Source organism: Typopeltis vanoorti, chromosome 7 (assembly GCF_054136105.1).
Source record: "Typopeltis vanoorti isolate ZY-2024b chromosome 7, IOZ_Tvanoo_1.0, whole genome shotgun sequence".
Taxonomy (NCBI): domain Eukaryota; kingdom Metazoa; phylum Arthropoda; class Arachnida; order Uropygi; family Thelyphonidae; genus Typopeltis; species Typopeltis vanoorti.
The window spans coordinates 133902928-133920202 of NC_143555.1; the positions used below are offsets into that span (position 1 = coordinate 133902928).

The window sequence follows — 17275 nt, forward strand, 5'->3', positions numbered from 1 at the left end:
TGTTTTGAGTGGTACGTGTGCTTCAAGAGCGGAAGAACATCACTGGAAGACGATGAGAGATCAGGAAGACCTTCAACGAGCTCAATCCCCCAAAAATGTCAAAACCATTTGGCAACTTGTGCATGAGGATCATCGGAGAACACTCCACAACATTGCTGCCCATTGTCGGTGTGTCATACAGAACAGTCCAGGCAATCCTTACGTGATTTAAACATGTGCCATGTTGCTGCCAAGTTAGTCCCCAGGCTGCTGACCCAGGAGCAGAAGGAACACCACATCGAAGTCTGCCAAGAACTCCATCAGCGTGCCGTGGATGACCCATCCTTCATGTCGAGGATCATTACTGGTGATGAAACTTGGGTGTATGGGTACAACCTGAGACAAAGCAACAGTCTTCACAGTGGAAAAGCCCATCATCTCCACTACCGAAAAAGGCAGGCGAGATAGGTCCGCAGTTCGACCAAGTGCATGCTCATCATCTTTTTCGACATTTGCGGCATTGTGCATCGAGAATTCGTTCTCAGGGGCCCAGACCGTCAATAGTGAGTTCTACTGCCAGGTTTTAAGGCATCTGAGGGAGGACATTTGGTGAAAGCGACCAGATATGTGGTGCACGAAAAACTGGATGCTCCACGATGACAATGCACCCTGTCACTGAGTTCTCCTCACATCTGCAGAGATAGGTCTGCAGCTCGACCAAGTGGATGCTCAGAGTCTTTTTTGACATTCGCGGCATTGTGCATCGAGAATTCGTTCTCAGGGGCCAGACTGTCAATAGCGAGTTCTACTGCCAGGTTTTAAGGCATCTGAGGGAGGACATTCGGCGAAAGTGACCAGATATATGGTGCACGAAAAACTGGATGCTCCACGACGACAATGCACCTCGTCACCGAGCTCTCCTCACATGTGAGTTTCTCGCAAGAAACAACATGATCTCACTTCCGCACCCACCCTACTCGCCAGATTTCGCTCCTGCAGACTTGGCCCTCTTCTCAAAGATGAAGATAGGCCAAAGGTCACCGTTTTGACACCATTGTGGAGATCCAGCGTGAATCGCAGAAAGTGCCTGACATGCTTCGAAAAGAAGACTTCCAGGACACATTCCAGAAGTGACGCTGGAAGCGCTGTAGTGGACTATTTTGCAAGGGGACTATTTTGAAGGTGATGGTGTGTAAATGTAGATAAATAAAGTAATTTCTCGTATACAGAGCTAGTCTCGAAACTTTTTGATACCACCTCGTATATATATATATATATAGAATTTTTTTTTTTCACTTGAAAATTTAATAAAAATAGTAATGTGTAACATGAAATATATCATTTACTTAAAGCCCTTTAGGATAATGTTTTATTTTCAGTTAAAAGAAGCTTTGCAGCTGCTTAAACAAATGAAAGCTGATGGTGTAAAGCCAATTCATCCGAATTTTACATTCTTGATTTCAGCATGTGGAAAAGTAGGATACACAGCAATGGCATTTAAATTGCTTAAACAGGTAATATTTTCATTAATTTCAACAATATGTAAGATTTTAATGCATTGTAGATAATTGTGAATATGAAAGTATTTCTCCCTATTTAGGCTTTTTATGTGATTTTTATACATTTTGTATATTTATACTATCTGTTTAGGATGACTTTTAATTAAATAGTCATCATCATAAACACGTTTTTTTTTTTTTTTTGCATAGATGCTGATAATGGTCTGTTGGTTTCAGCATGTTGCTGAATGCAAAGGACTCTCTTAATAGTGCTATCTTCTAGTTAAATAGAACAAAAAAGCACAATGAAATAATTAAACACGGGTTTAATTAATTCTAGCATTTTATTGCTATCACAGAAACATCAACTGAGATATAATATAATATAAAAATTGTAGGAGCAAACAAAAACTTACAAAGAATAAGTAGAAGGTGTTAGACTAGAAACTTAAAAGAGGGGATGCCCTCTTTGGGCACTGGCTAATTAGCACCTTGTCTGTTGGGTAAAAGATTTAAGAATTACTTGTATTTATTAAGATTTCATTATTTTTTTTTTGTTTTTAAATCTGCTTCTGATTACATGAAAAAAAAGTCTTTCAAGTTTGTATTTGCTATGGTTTTTTAATTTATTCATGTGGGGTTCCCCCTTTCCTCAACCATCCATTAGGACTGGTTGAGCCCTCCTAATGAGGGATTAAGTATATATTTTATGACTGTAGATCTTTGTGTTCATAGGCTGGTCTGCCTGTTCTGAGGGATGAAAAATCGTAGTTTCCAGGTGGAAAAAACCCTCTACCTCCATATGAGACTGACTAACTCACCTTTAGTTGAAAGAGACCAGATAAAGGTTCACATGGACAGGAATCGAACCCAGGTCTTTCCGACCAAAGAGCTTTGTCTATACAGAACTGAGCTACGGAGGCTTATATGCTATTGTGAAGCATAATAGTTTTTTCCATCTGCTGATTCAGTGCAAGATGTCTAAGGCATGGTCTGGTAGACCTGACTAACCATTGTTGTTGTGGCAGATATATTTCTTTTATTTCTCAAGGCAGATGTTGGCAGATCATGTGTTTTAAGAGAATGCGCTAAGAAACTGGCAACTTTGTTGACTTGGCTTTTTAGTGAAGTCTGGCTATGGGAAATGTTCCATGGAGTGGAAAGAGGTTAAGATAGTATAAGGTGATGATAGAATGTAGGTATCAAACTATAGATTCGTTTGCATTTCTTGTTTAGTTGTTAAAGTTTTGGAGAAAATTACTGAGAGATCATATACAGTATTGGGCAGATGGGGATAATGTTATCTGTGAGAGTCAGCATGGATTTATTAAGGGGTATCCTTGTTTTAGTAATCTTATTGCCTTTTGTAATAAAGTAACAAGAGCAGTTGATGAGGGAAAGACATATACTGCCTTTTTTTAAAAAATTTTACAAAGACATTTGACAGGGTGCCACATGATAGGCTGATATTTAAGTTGCAGCATATATGGGTTTAGATATGAGATTAGTGATTTGTATCGGCTGTATGATAGATATCATAGCGTTTTGTACAAGTGAGCAGTATCAAGGTAGCAGAATGTTTCAAGTGGGTGTACTCCCTCAGAGCTTAGTATTGTTTAACCAAGTGGAAAAACTTTCAACATCTCTCCCTCTCTGATCCAGAGTATTTTAATAATAATGATACACATTTTCATTACTTGTATATAGGAAATATATAGCTTATGCATTACATCAGCCTTAGTATCTCTTCTGGATCTGGCTCCCATAATGCATAGTATTATATGCATCTGAAAGGCATCTGCTTTGCATCATGGGATACTAAAGCAGTTAATGTGAAGCCATTTAGCATCTATATACAAGTAGCTCAGTTGTGAAGATACTTCTCATGCAAACTTTGTTTGCTTACACTTGGATAAAGGATTAAGCCAAGAATATAATTTCTTGATATCTTTAATTTATAGTATTGCTTAATCTTTTTTTCAATGACATTGTCACTAGATTTCCTATATATCACAGGGAGATATTCAGTTGTTTACAGATGATGTGAAGGGAGCATTAGTGATAGTGCTGATTTTGTAGTCCTTCAGGAGATTTCAGTAAGCTGGACAATAAATGAGGATGTTAGTTTCATCCAGCAAAATGTAAGGTCTTGAAGTTTAAAATCCATTGATGGGAAGCTGCATACTCTGTTGGAGGAACTGTACTAGAAGATGGGGGGGGGGGGGTGAAGGGACCTTGGTGTGATGATTGATGGAAACTTGAAGGTTAAGGGGACATGTTGCAAAAGTGATAAGGACGGGTAACCCAGAGGATTGCTCCAATATTGATAAGGATACTAACCAGCAGAGATGAAAGAGTAGTGATTTCATTGTATAAAGTTCTGATCAGACCATATCCAGATTATTGTGCTCAGATTTGATCACTGGGTTTTGAAGGGAAAGTTAGAGTTTGGTAGATAGAAGAAGGCAAGATGGTATCATCGAGACATTTAAACTGTTGAGAAGTAGATACAGGTTTGACAGAATTCTTTCATACTGTAGAACAAGAGGAAGAAGTAAGGACAAGGGATCATCCCTTGAAGTTATGAATGGAGGTGGTGAGCAAAAGGGTGAGGGGTGTCTTTTTTGCGTGGAAGGTAGGTGGCTGGACTGTGGAATACATTGTCTGATAAAGTGATGAGAGCATGAATAATGGCGAATGAGTATGTGCAATGTTATTTAAAATACACAGTAATGACTTCTGTTATTTTACAAATCCTCTTGCTTAGAGAATTTTAAAAAAATGAAATTTGTATGTACTACAGATGATCATGGTTAATCCAACCCCATGGATAATTGAGTGCTAGATAATCAGCGTTTTATATTGATCGAGTTTATAAAATTTCTTGGTATCTTTAATATATATATAATATATATATATATATATATATATAAGGAATGGTATGATAGGCAGTGTTGTTTAAGGTGAGCATCCCATTATGAGTCTTATGACTTCATGGAGGCCCTGAATAATAATGATAATAATAATAATTATGTTATTATAATTATTGTCCACATTATGATATGTTGCAAGATCAAGGAACCTTCTACACGTCTGGAACAGAGAAGGGAGGAAATTGATCCTTAGGAGAGAAGAGCAGGGCAACCAGCTTCATATGAGGTTTAAAAGCACTATAGAGATTATATTTCTTTAAAGTTCTGATGATCTTTTCTGAGATGTCTAGGATATAGGGAATAGTAATAGCATTACTGTAATCTGTTAAGAGGTATGTGAGATGATGGGTGGAACAATTATTTTGTTAATATTTTTGGCTTTGTAACAATTGGATAGAAAGGTACAGCAAATATAGGAGAGTTCAGCAGTATGGGAATCTTGGTTTGAACAGAGGTTGGTAGCTGTTAATAAGGATTTTTATGATGCCTTATTGTTGGAAGGGGGAAATAATGGAAAAGTTTGTGAATGTATCTATCCATGTGGTTAAGTTTTATGTAAACTTAGTTTTCAGAAACCTCTCCTTTATTTTCCATATCTTCCTATCCAGTGAATAAAATATATTGCATCCCATGATGTATCCATAACAAACTATTGGAACTAGTTAAACCTTTGTTTAATTATTTCATTACATCTTTTTCATTCCATTAAACCTAAATTTTAGCTTAAATTTAGGCTAAAATTTTACATCTGTCTATATATATATATATCTTATACCTGTCAGCTCACATTCTCTTACCCCTAAGTAATACACAAATTACCAGACCAAATCAGATCTCTCTACTTGGACTAACATTTGCCTCCAGTCTCTCCTAGCACGAACATGTCGCATTAATAGCTTTCTCAGAATCCAAAAAAGTAAGCATTCTGTTACCTTCAAGATGTTATTTTACACCCAACCAACTCTTAACTGTATACAAATCCTTCATCTGTCCATGCTTAGAATACTGCTCGCATGTGTGGGGTGGCAAACCTACTACTTCTGTAAAAATTCTTGATGCTATCCAGAGGAGAGCAGTTTGACTCATAGTTGAGCCCTTTTATGAATTCACTTCTATCTCATAAATGCAGTGTTTCGGCTTTGTGTCTGTTCTACAGGTACTTCAATTATCATTGCTCTACTGAACTCAATCATCATTCCTCCACTTTCTGTTGCACCTGTTAATACAAGAGCAGCAACTGCCTAGCATCTCTTTACTGTGCAACTACAAACACACCAAACTTGCTTTTCTTTTTTTTCCCTCTTTTATTTCATCTACCTCCATCCTCTGGAACAGCCTTTTGCAAGAAGTATTTCCAAACAACTACAATATGCAGCTCTCCACAAAATATAAATAAATAAATAAAATAATAATAATGTCAATAAACTTCTATCCAAGTCCTTGCCAACACCTTGTGTATTGCTGTAACCTTTGCTGTGATTTCATTTATATGTAGATCCTGCATTGCTTAACTTAATTTTTGTACATAAATTACTAAATAATGTGTATCTTTGACTATTTATGTATTGCTGTAACTTATGCACTTCTGTAACTTTTGCTGTTCTTGTGCCAATAAACCTTAAACCAACCAACTATCCTTGGCTGCACCCCAGATATGGCACTGCTGTGCTTATTGGTCCTTTGACTCTTGTGTATGGGATATATATAAGTGGGAAGTATAAGAACCTAAAGCACAGTGGGGTACAGGTGAGACTGGCTTTGTGTCTGTTCTACAGGTACTTCATTTATCATTGCTCTACTGAACTCCATCATCATTCCTCCACTTTCTGTTGCACTTGTTCATACAAGAGCAGCAACTAACTGCCTAGCATCCCTTTACTGTGCAACTGCAAACACACCAAACTGTAGAAGAAGAAGTCTACCTGCTTGTAAGAATCTGCTTTCAGTTATCAGCCAGTTGTGCATATCATATATATATGTACTTTTCTTGACTTTACAGAATTTAATATATAACTCAATTGTAATGCAGTTTCATATTATTTAGTAGTAATATTAGTTAAATGTAAAATGTTTCAGATGAGAGAAAGAGGCTTAAATCCTAATGCTGCAACTCTGACTGGACTCTTCAATTCATGTGCTGAATCTCCTTTTCCCGAACTTGCACTAAAGAAAGCTACTAAACTTTTGGAACAGATGGAAGAAAAGGGATGGCTTCCTAGTAATATTACATATCATGCAATGATAAAAGCGTTTGGAAGGTGTGGTGATATTGAAACTGCATTTCAGGTAAATGTATTTCATAATTATAATGTTAATTGCTATATTAAATCAATCAGTGTTCCAAAAATATTTTGGTTCTTCTAAAATAATAATGAGATTTTGAGCCACATACTGATTTTAATTCCATTGTATTATAGACAAATATGATGATGAATAAGATAGAAGATGTATCAGCATCTGTTTACAATAGCTCTTATATTTGAAATTGTTTTCATTAATTTTATTTGAACAGATTACACATAGTTATGATCAGGACTTAACTGGTCATTTTTTTTTCTTTGTTTTAGTATAAAAACAGTGGCTGTTGTATGTTGATTAAATGTTACATCCGAAATTAAATTATTTTTGTCCAAAAAGGCTAAAGATGTCCAAGAGGATGGCCAAGATACTAAGAAAAGGATGGGGAACTGTCTTTCTTGGACATCCTCCTCTTCCATACTCCTATCTAGGTGGCACCAGTGTCGCAAGTGAATGTAGTGGTTGTTTAATTTAAAATTTTAATATTAATTTAATTTAATTTTAATTTAATTTAAAATCCGTGTGTACAATCCATTAAGCCTCCAACATGATGATAATTTAATTTAAGTGATTTAAATTAAATAAAATTTTAATTTAATTTAAAGTGTTTTTAAATTAAAGTATAGTTAAGCTTTTTGTCCCAAATTGTGTTGCAGTTGTGCTTCAGTTGGGTACAAGTGAAGTTTCAACAATAACACCTTCAGTGGTGTTTTTGTTGAAACTTTGTTGTTTATATTGTGTTTTCACTGCTTGTTTGTTGCACTACTTCAGCATATGAAAATAGCATCCATAAAGAGGCATATATGGGCAGCATGGAGGTCTTCTGTACTAAAATCTAGTTCTGCCTTGAATTTTTTGCAGTGGATATGTTGTGGAAACGGCTATATGTGTGCGCCAAAAAATGTTGAGGGAAAGTAATGAAACTGGGAGAGTCATGCTGAGTAGTGTAGCAAATGAGGCCACGAGTGATGCTTGTTTGGGTTTGAATGAAGTTATGAGTGGTATAATATATGGTGATTCAATGATTAAGGGTATGGAGAGCGGTATACCTGAGAAGTGCTTGTCTGGTGAAACAATAGAGAGAGTGACTTTAGCATTAAAGAGATGCAGAAAAGATGATAATTATGGTGGGTACAAATGACCTGAGTGGTAGTATTAATCGGGTAGCAAAAGATTTAAGAACATTGTTAGATATTGTGAAGAAGAAAAGTGTCAAAGGGAGGATAGTGTGTGTGCTGCCTCGTTTTGACAGCCATGAGTTAAGTGGATGAGCGATGATAATGAATGATATGATTGCAAGAATGTGCAAATAAAGAGGTCTGGAATTTGTTGATGTCTAGAGTGTGCTTGAAGGCAAAAGACAGCTGTATGCAAGAAATGGGTTGCATCTGAACATGGAGGGTCATAAACGTTTGAAGAAGTTACTGTTTTCTGAACAAGTCGAAGTAATTGGGCAGAGAGATTAAAATTGAAAAGGTTGAATGTAAGAGATAGAAACATATGCAGTGAATGTATATTTGTTTTTTTATCGCAGAATAATTTGAAGAATAGAGTGGACAACAATCAGCATGGGACTACTTTAATGAGTAGAATGTATATCAGTTCTAAAGCTGGTACAAGAACTAAAGGGAATCTGCAATTTTTGTATACTAATGCAAGAAGCATTTGAAATAAGAGGGAAGAATTTTTGGCATTAGTCAGTGCATTCTCCCAAAAGTTGTAGACATTAGTGAAACTTGGCTGTCAGCAGAAGATGTGGTTACTGGAATTGAATGTGATGAGTACAGTATTTTCAGGGTGGATAGAGAAGATACAGTGGGGGAAGAGTACCGTTTATGATAGCTGATGAGTTGCAGCCAAAGAAAGTAGTATAGCAAGAGAATGGATGTGTGAATGATAGCTCATTTGAGGTGGTCTGGTGTGAAATGGTGACCAATGCAACTAAATATACAGTTGGTTGCTGCTATAGGCCAGGGGGTACAGGGGTTGATATTGAATTCATGCATGAGCTAATTAGTACAATAAGTGCAGGGTTAGTGATTATTATGGGGGATTTTAATTATGGTGATATCAATTGGAAGGAGGAAATATCACGTGTCAAAAAGGAATGAATTCATACACCTTCTAAAAGATAATTACTTGAACAGCACGTAACTGAAGGGACTCGTGGTGTTGAGAGGGTTGGATCTGGTCATAGGTTCAGAGGACATATGCATAAGTAAGGTGTCCTCTTTACCTCCAATTGGTGGAGCGATCATGTGGTATTGACTTGGGAAGTTGCAAAATTTGTGGATTTCTCTCTTAAGAAGGGGGTATATATGAAACTACAGGTTAGGTAATTATAACAAGCTTTGGAGTGAGCTTACAGCCATCCCATGGCAGAACATATTGCATGGGAAAGATGTTAGCAGTGCATGGGATATAATCAGCGGGTATCTGAGGAAGGCAATATCAGAATGTATTCCCATGGTCAGGAAGACAAATAAGGTAGGCGTTAGATGGATGAGTAGTGGTATCTGGCTTGATCTGCAAAAAAAGAAAATGTTATGGAAAATTTATGAGGAGAAAAGCAATCATTACAACCATGAGCAGTACATGGCTCAATCTTGGAAGGTTACCAGCATAGTAAGAAAAGCTAAATCAGATTATGAGAAGACCTTCGCCAAGGAGATCAATGGTAATCCCAAAGAGTTCTTCTGCTATGTGGCAAGTAAAAGGAAGAATGACTTTGGAAGGATGACCTTAGTGAGTACTGATGGTATTGAGGTGACCAATTCAGATGTAATAGTAGAGTTACTGAGTGGTCACTTTTCAAAAGTTTATCACCCAGGTGAGGATATCTCTGTACCTGTAGCAATAACCAATGTGAGAATTGAAGTTAATAAATCAGAGGTACTTAGTATATTGCAGAATTTAAATGCAAACACCGCTGTAGGTTTAGATGGAATATCAGCTCGGGTGTTGCTTGAATGTGCAAAGGAATTGCCAATACCTCTTACTTGGTTATTTAACTTAAGTTTGAACTCTGGTATGATCCCTAGGGAGGTGGAAGGAAGGCAAAGTGGTTCCTTTGCATAAAGATGGCTCTAAGACTGTGGTTAATTACAGACCAATCACCATCTCGGGTGTGGTGGTAAAAGTATTGGAAAAGTTGGTTAAGTACAGAATTCAAGAATGGGTGGATCAGAATATGATACGCTATAGGGGTCAACATGGTTTTGTTAAAGGTTGATCCTGCCTTAGCAATTTATTAACTTTTTATATTAGAATGACATCTGAGTTGGACAAGGGAAATGCCTACACAGTGGTACTTCTGGATTTTGCTAAGGCTTTTGACAGGATATCCCATAGAATACATGGGATATCCTGTCTCACAAAGAGGAAAGATAGTGTGTGTGTGTGTGTTGCGTAGGTATGATAATGACGAACTGAGCAGAAGAGCAGTAATATTGAATGACATAATAGCTAGAATGTGTGACAAGAGAGGACTGGAATATGTGGATGCTTGGAGTACGTTTGAGGACATAAAGGAATCGTATGCAAGAGACCGCTTACATTTGAATGAGGAAGGGCGTAGGCATCCGGAGAGATTGCTGTTCTGAAAAAGTCAGTGTGTCCCAGGGAGGATGGTAGCAGGGGTGTCCTCTTGTGGGAATGGGTACTTGGGAGAAGGGGATGACATCAGGTAACACTGAGCCCAGTGGAGTCTAGAGTATAGAAACAACGGCATTTATATGCTATATACTAATGCCAGGAGTATCTGGAATAAGGGAGAGAAATTGGTGGCGCAGATAGAATCAGCCTGACCAAAAATTATTGGGATCACTGAGACGTGGTTGACAGAAGAGGATATAATAACAGGAATAGAAGTCACTGGGTACAGCATTTTTTGGTAGGATAGGAAGGGAAAGTGTGGTGGTGGAGTACTGCTTATGATAAGTGACGACCTATGTCCTCTAAGAGTGGAGACTGGAAAGCAGTGACACTAATGATTTTGAAAGCATATGGTGTGAGGTAGAGGTGGGCAAGACAGGATATTTAGTGGGGGTGTTGCCACAGACCCAGGAGTACAGAGGGTGGGGACCAGGAAATGTTTAGACAGTTGAGTTTGGCAAATGCAAAAAGAATGATTGTTATGGGAGATTTTACTACAGTAGTATAAACTGGGGAGAGGAAGATGCATGTAGCAATAAGGGAATAGAATTTCTAGAATTCTTGAGGGACAAATGTCTTAGGCAACATGTAATAGTGGGAACAAGAGGTTCAAGAGTTTTGGATTTGGTTATAACATCAGAGGAGTTGATAATAACTGAGATGACATCTCTCCCACCAGTTGGTGAGAGTGACCATATGGTTTTGACTTGGAAAATGAAGACATGCAGGAGTATCAAAGAGACGGGAATGTATTTGGAATTATAAGGCAGGTGATTATAATAGTCTAAGACATCAACTTGGGGTGGTTTCATGGAAGGAGGAATCGGAAGGCCGGGATATCATTAGTGCGTGGGAAATTATGAAAGAATATTTGTTAGCAGCAATGGTAAGTTGTATACCACGAGTGAACAAGAGGACACAATTTGGAGTAAAGCGGATGACAAACAGTATTAAACAGGAATTTCATGCAAAAAAGAGGCTATGGAAGAGATATAAGGAGACAGGTGAAGAGAAGATGCATGAAGAATATAAAACACAGGCCAGAACAGTGACTAGTATGGTAAGGAAGACGAAACTGGAATATGAGAGGAGATTGGCCCTAAGATCCAAAGAAAATCCTAGAGAATTTTTTAGATATGTGGCCAGTAGGAGGAGAAATGACTGTGGAAGAATGATATTGTGGGATAAAAATGGGAACAGAGTGACTGATGCAGAGGACATAGTAGAATTGTTCAATGAACACTTAATTGGAGTATTTCATCCTGGAGGAGTCAGTTTTAATGCTAGAGGGATAAGGCAGGTTCGAGGTTTAGAGGTACAGGAGAAGAGTGTGTTTCAAATACTGAGTACTCTGGATGTCAGTAAAGCTGTGGGACTGGATGGTATTTCACCATGAGTTTTGAGAGAATGTGTTAGGGAACTGACAGTGCCTTTGACTTAGCTTTTCAATGAAAATCTGGCTGCGGGAAAGGTGCCCATGGAATGGAAGGAAGGTAAGGTAGTGCCATTGCATAAGGGTGGTAGCAGACTGGAAATGTCTAATTATGGTCCAGTTTGTGTGTCATCAGTAATTAGTAAGATCTTGGAGAAAGTAGTGAAGGACCATATACAGCATTGGGCAGATGAGGGTAATGTTATCTGTGAGAGTCAATATGGATTTGTGAAGGGATGCTCTTTTAGCAATATGCTAGCCTTTTATGATAAAGTTACAAGAGCATTAGATGAGGGGAAAGCATATACTGCCATTTTCTTAGACTTAGCGAAGGCATTTGACAGGGTGCCACATAATAAGCTGATATTTAAGTTGCAGCACATAGGTCTGAATGTCAGATTGGTCAACTGGATTCAGGATTGGCTGTCCGATAGGTATCAGAGAGTTGTGTATGGTGGGACAGTTTTAAGGAAGCAGAGGGTCACAAGTGGGGGTCCCACAGTACTGAGCCCAGTACAGGGCTCAGTACTGGGACCTATATTGTTTAACCTTTATATCAATGACATTGTCAGTGGATTGCAAGGGGATATTCAGTTGTTTGCAGATGATGCTAAGCTGGAAAGGATTATTAGTAATAGTGCAGATGCAGCAGCTTGCAAGAGGATTCGAATAAGCTAGATAGATGGGCAAATGAATGGGGGATATCGGTTTAATGCAGCAAAATGTAAGGTCTTGAAGTTTGGGAAACATCGATGGGACACTGCATACCCTATGGGAGGAGTTATACTGGAGGAAGTAGGAGAGACAAGAGATCTGGGATTTGATGATTAATAGAAACCTGAAATTCAGGAGACATATTGCAAAGGTGGTGAAGGTAACACAGAGGATTGCTGTAATAATGAGAAGGACACTGACCTGCAGAGATAAAACAGTTATCATTCCATTGTATAAGACCCTGATCAGACCACACTTGGACTATTGTTCTCAGATTTGGTCCCCAGGATTTGAAGGGGATAAATTGACTGTGGAAAGGGTACAAAGCCAGATAACAAAGATGGTTTCAGGACTGTACAATGATAGTTATGAAGATCGGCTGAGGGAATGTGGACTGCATAGTTTGGTGGATAGAAGAAGGAGAGGTGATGTGATTGAGACCTTTAAACTGTTGAGAGGTGGTTACAGGGTTGACACTGAGGTGTTCTTTCGCTTGGTTGAATAGCGGGAAGGAGTGATGACAAGAGGCCATCCCTGGAAGTTATGAAAGGAAACTGTGAGCAAAAGGGTGAGGAGTGGTTTCTTTGCATGGAGGGTGGTTGAACCATGGAATGCATTGCCTGATGGAGTGGTGAAGTGAGAACAGTTGATGAGTTCAAGGAGTGGTATGATGGACTTTGTGTTTCTTAGGAGGGTGGGGGGACTTCCCCTCGATGAGTCTTGATTGACTTTGTGTTTCTTAGAAAGGACCTCCCACGATGAGTCTTTTGACTCCATGGAGGCCTGAATAATAATAATAATAAAAAAAAAATACTTTTGCGCAAATTAGAGCAGATGGAGTGGATACAAAACTAGTGATATGGATAAGAGAATGGCTCATGGAGAGATACCAGAAAGTAGTGTATGGAGGAGCAGAGTCTAGGATGAAGCAGATGACCAGTGGTGTGCCGCAGAGTTCTGTGCTTGGGCTGTTATTGTTTAATTTGTATATAAATGATATAGGGAATCGCTTGAAGTGAGATATTCAGTTGTTTGCTGATGATGCAAAGTTGGGTAGCTCAATAAAAAATCAAGCTGATGTTGAGAGTTTGCAAAATGAATTTAAATAAGCTGGCAAAATGGGCAAAAGGTAATAGATATACTGCAGGGAAAATATTTCAGCTGTGTGATAGTGATGGAAGAACAAGAGGTCATCCCTGGAAATTAAGTAAACGTGTGGTTAACAAGGGTGTGAGAACTAGATATTTTGCTTGAAAGGTGGTGAACGAGTGGAATTCATTGCTTGACTCAGTCGTGAGTTTTTCGTCTGTAAATGAATTCAAGAAGAGGAATGATAGATATTGTTTTGATATTGTTCGATGCGGAAAAGTGTAAAGTAATGCATTTTGGGATTAAAAGATTATCAGCTGTGCACTACATTGATGGAATGGTGCTCCAAGAGATTGATGAGGCTAGTGACTTGGAGGTGTTTGTGGATAGGGAGATGAAGTTCAGGAGACACATTTCTAAGGTGTTCAAGATTGCACATAGGATTACTTGGTTATTGAGGAACACACTAACATCCAGAGATAAAGAGGTTATTATTTCCTTTTATAAGGCGTTGATACTACCACATTTGGATTACTGTGCTCAGGTCTGGTCACTTGGATTCCTTGGAGATGAGGAGGTTGTGGAGAGGGTTCAGAGGAGAGTGACTAAGTTGGTGAGTGATGTAAAAAATGCTCCCTATATTGATAGATTGAGAGCTTGTGGATTGCAGAGGTTGGTTGATAAGCAGAGAAGAGGGGATATGATAAAAACATTTAAATTACTAAAAGATTTTTATAAGATTGATGCAGGGGAAATATTTCAAATGTGTGACATTGATGGAAGAACAAGAGGTCATCCCTGGAAATTAAGGAAAAGTGTGGTTAACAACGGTGTGAGAACTAAATTTTTTGCTTGATGGGTGGTTGCATATTTGTTTGGGCTATGCTTGCATTATTATGGATGGATATTATAGCTGTATCGTCTGCGTATTGGAAGATCCTACCTTTGAGAAGTAGCTGATTAATATCGTGCATGTAGTTGAATAGAGTTGGGGAGAGTACAGCTCCCTGTGGCACTCCACAGGTTACTGATAGCTCTCTACTTCGGTTTGACCCGATACGTGTGATATGCTTTCTATTTTGAAGGTAGTTTGTAAACCACCTGTGCAGAGGCCCATCTATTCCAACATGCCTCGACTTTTCTAACAAGGTTTGATGTGTGAGTGTATCAAATGCTTTAGTTAGATCAACAAAGACTACCATGGCAATTTTGTTTTTGTCTACTGCACTATTAATTATGTCTGTAAAGTTTTCCAAGAGAGATGTTGTTCCCTTATTTTTCTGAAAACCGTATTGTGTTTTGGGGATAATATGAAAGTTCTCTGTATATGCTGTGAGTTTCTTTAGTACGATCCACTCCATAATTTAATTGATAATTGGTGATGTTGCTATGGGTCTGTAATTGCTGATTAAATTTCTTTTTCCATGTTTGTATATGGGTGTGATTATGGCGGTCTTTAGCATACTTGGTATCTGTCCTGTTTTAAATATTTTATTTATTAATTTTAGTAGGATGGGGGCTAAGCCAGTTGCATGTTGCTTGATATCCTTAGGTCTTATACCATCTATTCCTGGACCTTTGTTTGGTTTGATTTGATATATTACAGAGAGAAGTTCTGCTTCTTTTATGGTTGGGAACCATAATGTCTGTTTTGATTGTGATCCAAGTGGAGGATCATGTTTTATGATTGGGGGAATATTTCTGTGCAGTTCTTGGATGGAGTCTGCAAGGTATTGGTTAAAGTCATTTACTAATTGTTGGTTTTGCATCTTTCATGAAGCTGTGTTTTATGGTTTTAGAGGCCATGGTGTTGGGAGCACAATCTAGAATCTCGTTGATCAGATGCCAGGTTTGATTCATGTCGTTTTGTGCAGAGGTTAATTTGTCTCTGTAGTGGTTTCTTTTTGCATTTCTTATTTGTATTGTAAGGCGATTCCTTGTTATCTTACATTCAGTTTTTAAAGTTGTTTTATTTGGATATCGCTTTAATTCTTTCCATAGTGTCCTTTCTGTGTATTTCTAGGATTAAGTTTTGTGTTATCCAAGGATTTTGGATCGGTCTTGAACGAATTCTGACTTTCTTTGCAGCTTTTTTATATATTTCCTCCAGTGTGAATTTAATGTTGTTCTATAAGATATCTGATGCCTTGTGTTCTCAGTCAGTTTTTCTTATTTCGTGGTTTCGTGGTTGGTCTATTATTGTTTTGTGTTGCTTTTCATCTGTGGGACATTGCATAGATATTGTCTTAGTGTGCAGGTTTAGAGCCGTGAAGTAATGATCTGTTACTTTGCACTTTATGACTGATGCAGTGTAACTGTTTGGTGGTGCTCGGATGTTTATATGATCTAGGCAGGAAGCAGTGATAGTATTTCCAAATATTTCTTCTCTGGTACATGATGTTATTGTATTAGGTTATACATGGATAGTGTGTCTAGGTATTGTGCAGTGTTGTTCTGGTTTTCGTTTGCAATATTTGTTTATGTTGGCTATTATCATTAGGTATTCGGTTGAGCATATTTCTTGCCGTGAAAGCCAACAATTGAGTTCATCCAAAAATTTTTTCATGTTTAAGTTTGGTGGCCTGTAAATAGCATTTAGTATTATGGGATGCTGTCTATTGGTGGTATTAGTGATTTAGGTGCAAAGGGTTAAAGCATGCTCAAACTGATAGACAGTTTCTTTTGCTATTAATTTATGTTCGATAAATATTAATATTCCACCCCCTCTTTTTGTTTGGTGGCATGATCTCTACGGTGTTGGAAACCTGGAATTTGGAAAGCAGTCACTTCGTCATTAGTTATGGATACTTCTGTTAGGACCAATATATCAATAACACCGGTGTAATTCCTCAGATAAGCCTGTAACAATAACCAATGTTTTTGTTATTGTTACATGCTTCTGATGTTAATATGCAAGATTGAGAGTCCTCTCGCTTGTATTGTGTGTTGTTTCCATGCATCAAGCGAGTCAAAAGTACAATTGCTGATGTATTCTGGTATAATTACATCTATTTGATGGTTCACATTTATTTTTGCTGTGTTGAGGTCTTCTTTTTGAACTAATTTGGAGTCTTTTGTTTCACTCTGGCAGCCTATCTATGTCTTCCAAGCTTTTTATTTTTATAGACTTTGAAGTGTGTGACTTTCTCAAGAATATCTTGCCATCTTTGATCCACAAAAATTGATAATTTTTTTCTGCTTTTCTTTTTCTGTTTTTGCTTTTCTTGCTTGGTACAACCGAATCTGATTGAATGGTGTTAAATACTCAGATAGAAAGATTGGCATGTTGTCTTGCGATTCGTTTAAGTCCTTGACAACTGGTTTTTTCAGTCTGCTGGCTTTTTATGAGATTGTCTCTTGTGGACTTGCTTGTCAGACAAACTATGACTGGTGTGGGTCATGGCAAGACTTGTTTTTTGTTCTTCCTAGGAATCCAATTTATAGTCTGAATATCATTATGCTGTAAGGGTGTAAGGGGATATCAATTGCATGGCCTAACTTTAAAACTATGTCTCTGAGATTTTCTGTTGATGCAGTTTCTGGAAGACCGCTTATGACAAGATCTTCTTTATGTTGTTGTTGATTTAAAAGTTTGTATTGTAGTTATAATAGTAATAATAATAAGTAGCAATAATAATAATAATATCTAGTGTACTTACATCTTCTGTTCATCATAA

General features: G+C 37.8%; 1 protein-coding gene across 1 annotated transcript in view; it reads left to right on the forward strand.

The window, feature by feature from the left end:
* LOC150105084 (pentatricopeptide repeat-containing protein 1, mitochondrial) overlaps window positions 1-17275 on the forward strand; it is a 135306-nt gene that overhangs the window by 42001 nt on the left and 76030 nt on the right. The window contains exons 3-4 of the mRNA XM_090396141.1: window positions 1359-1493; window positions 6488-6697. Of these exons, the coding sequence (XP_090252267.1) occupies window positions 1359-1493; window positions 6488-6697 (345 nt within the window). The remainder of the gene's footprint in view (window positions 1-1358; window positions 1494-6487; window positions 6698-17275) is intronic.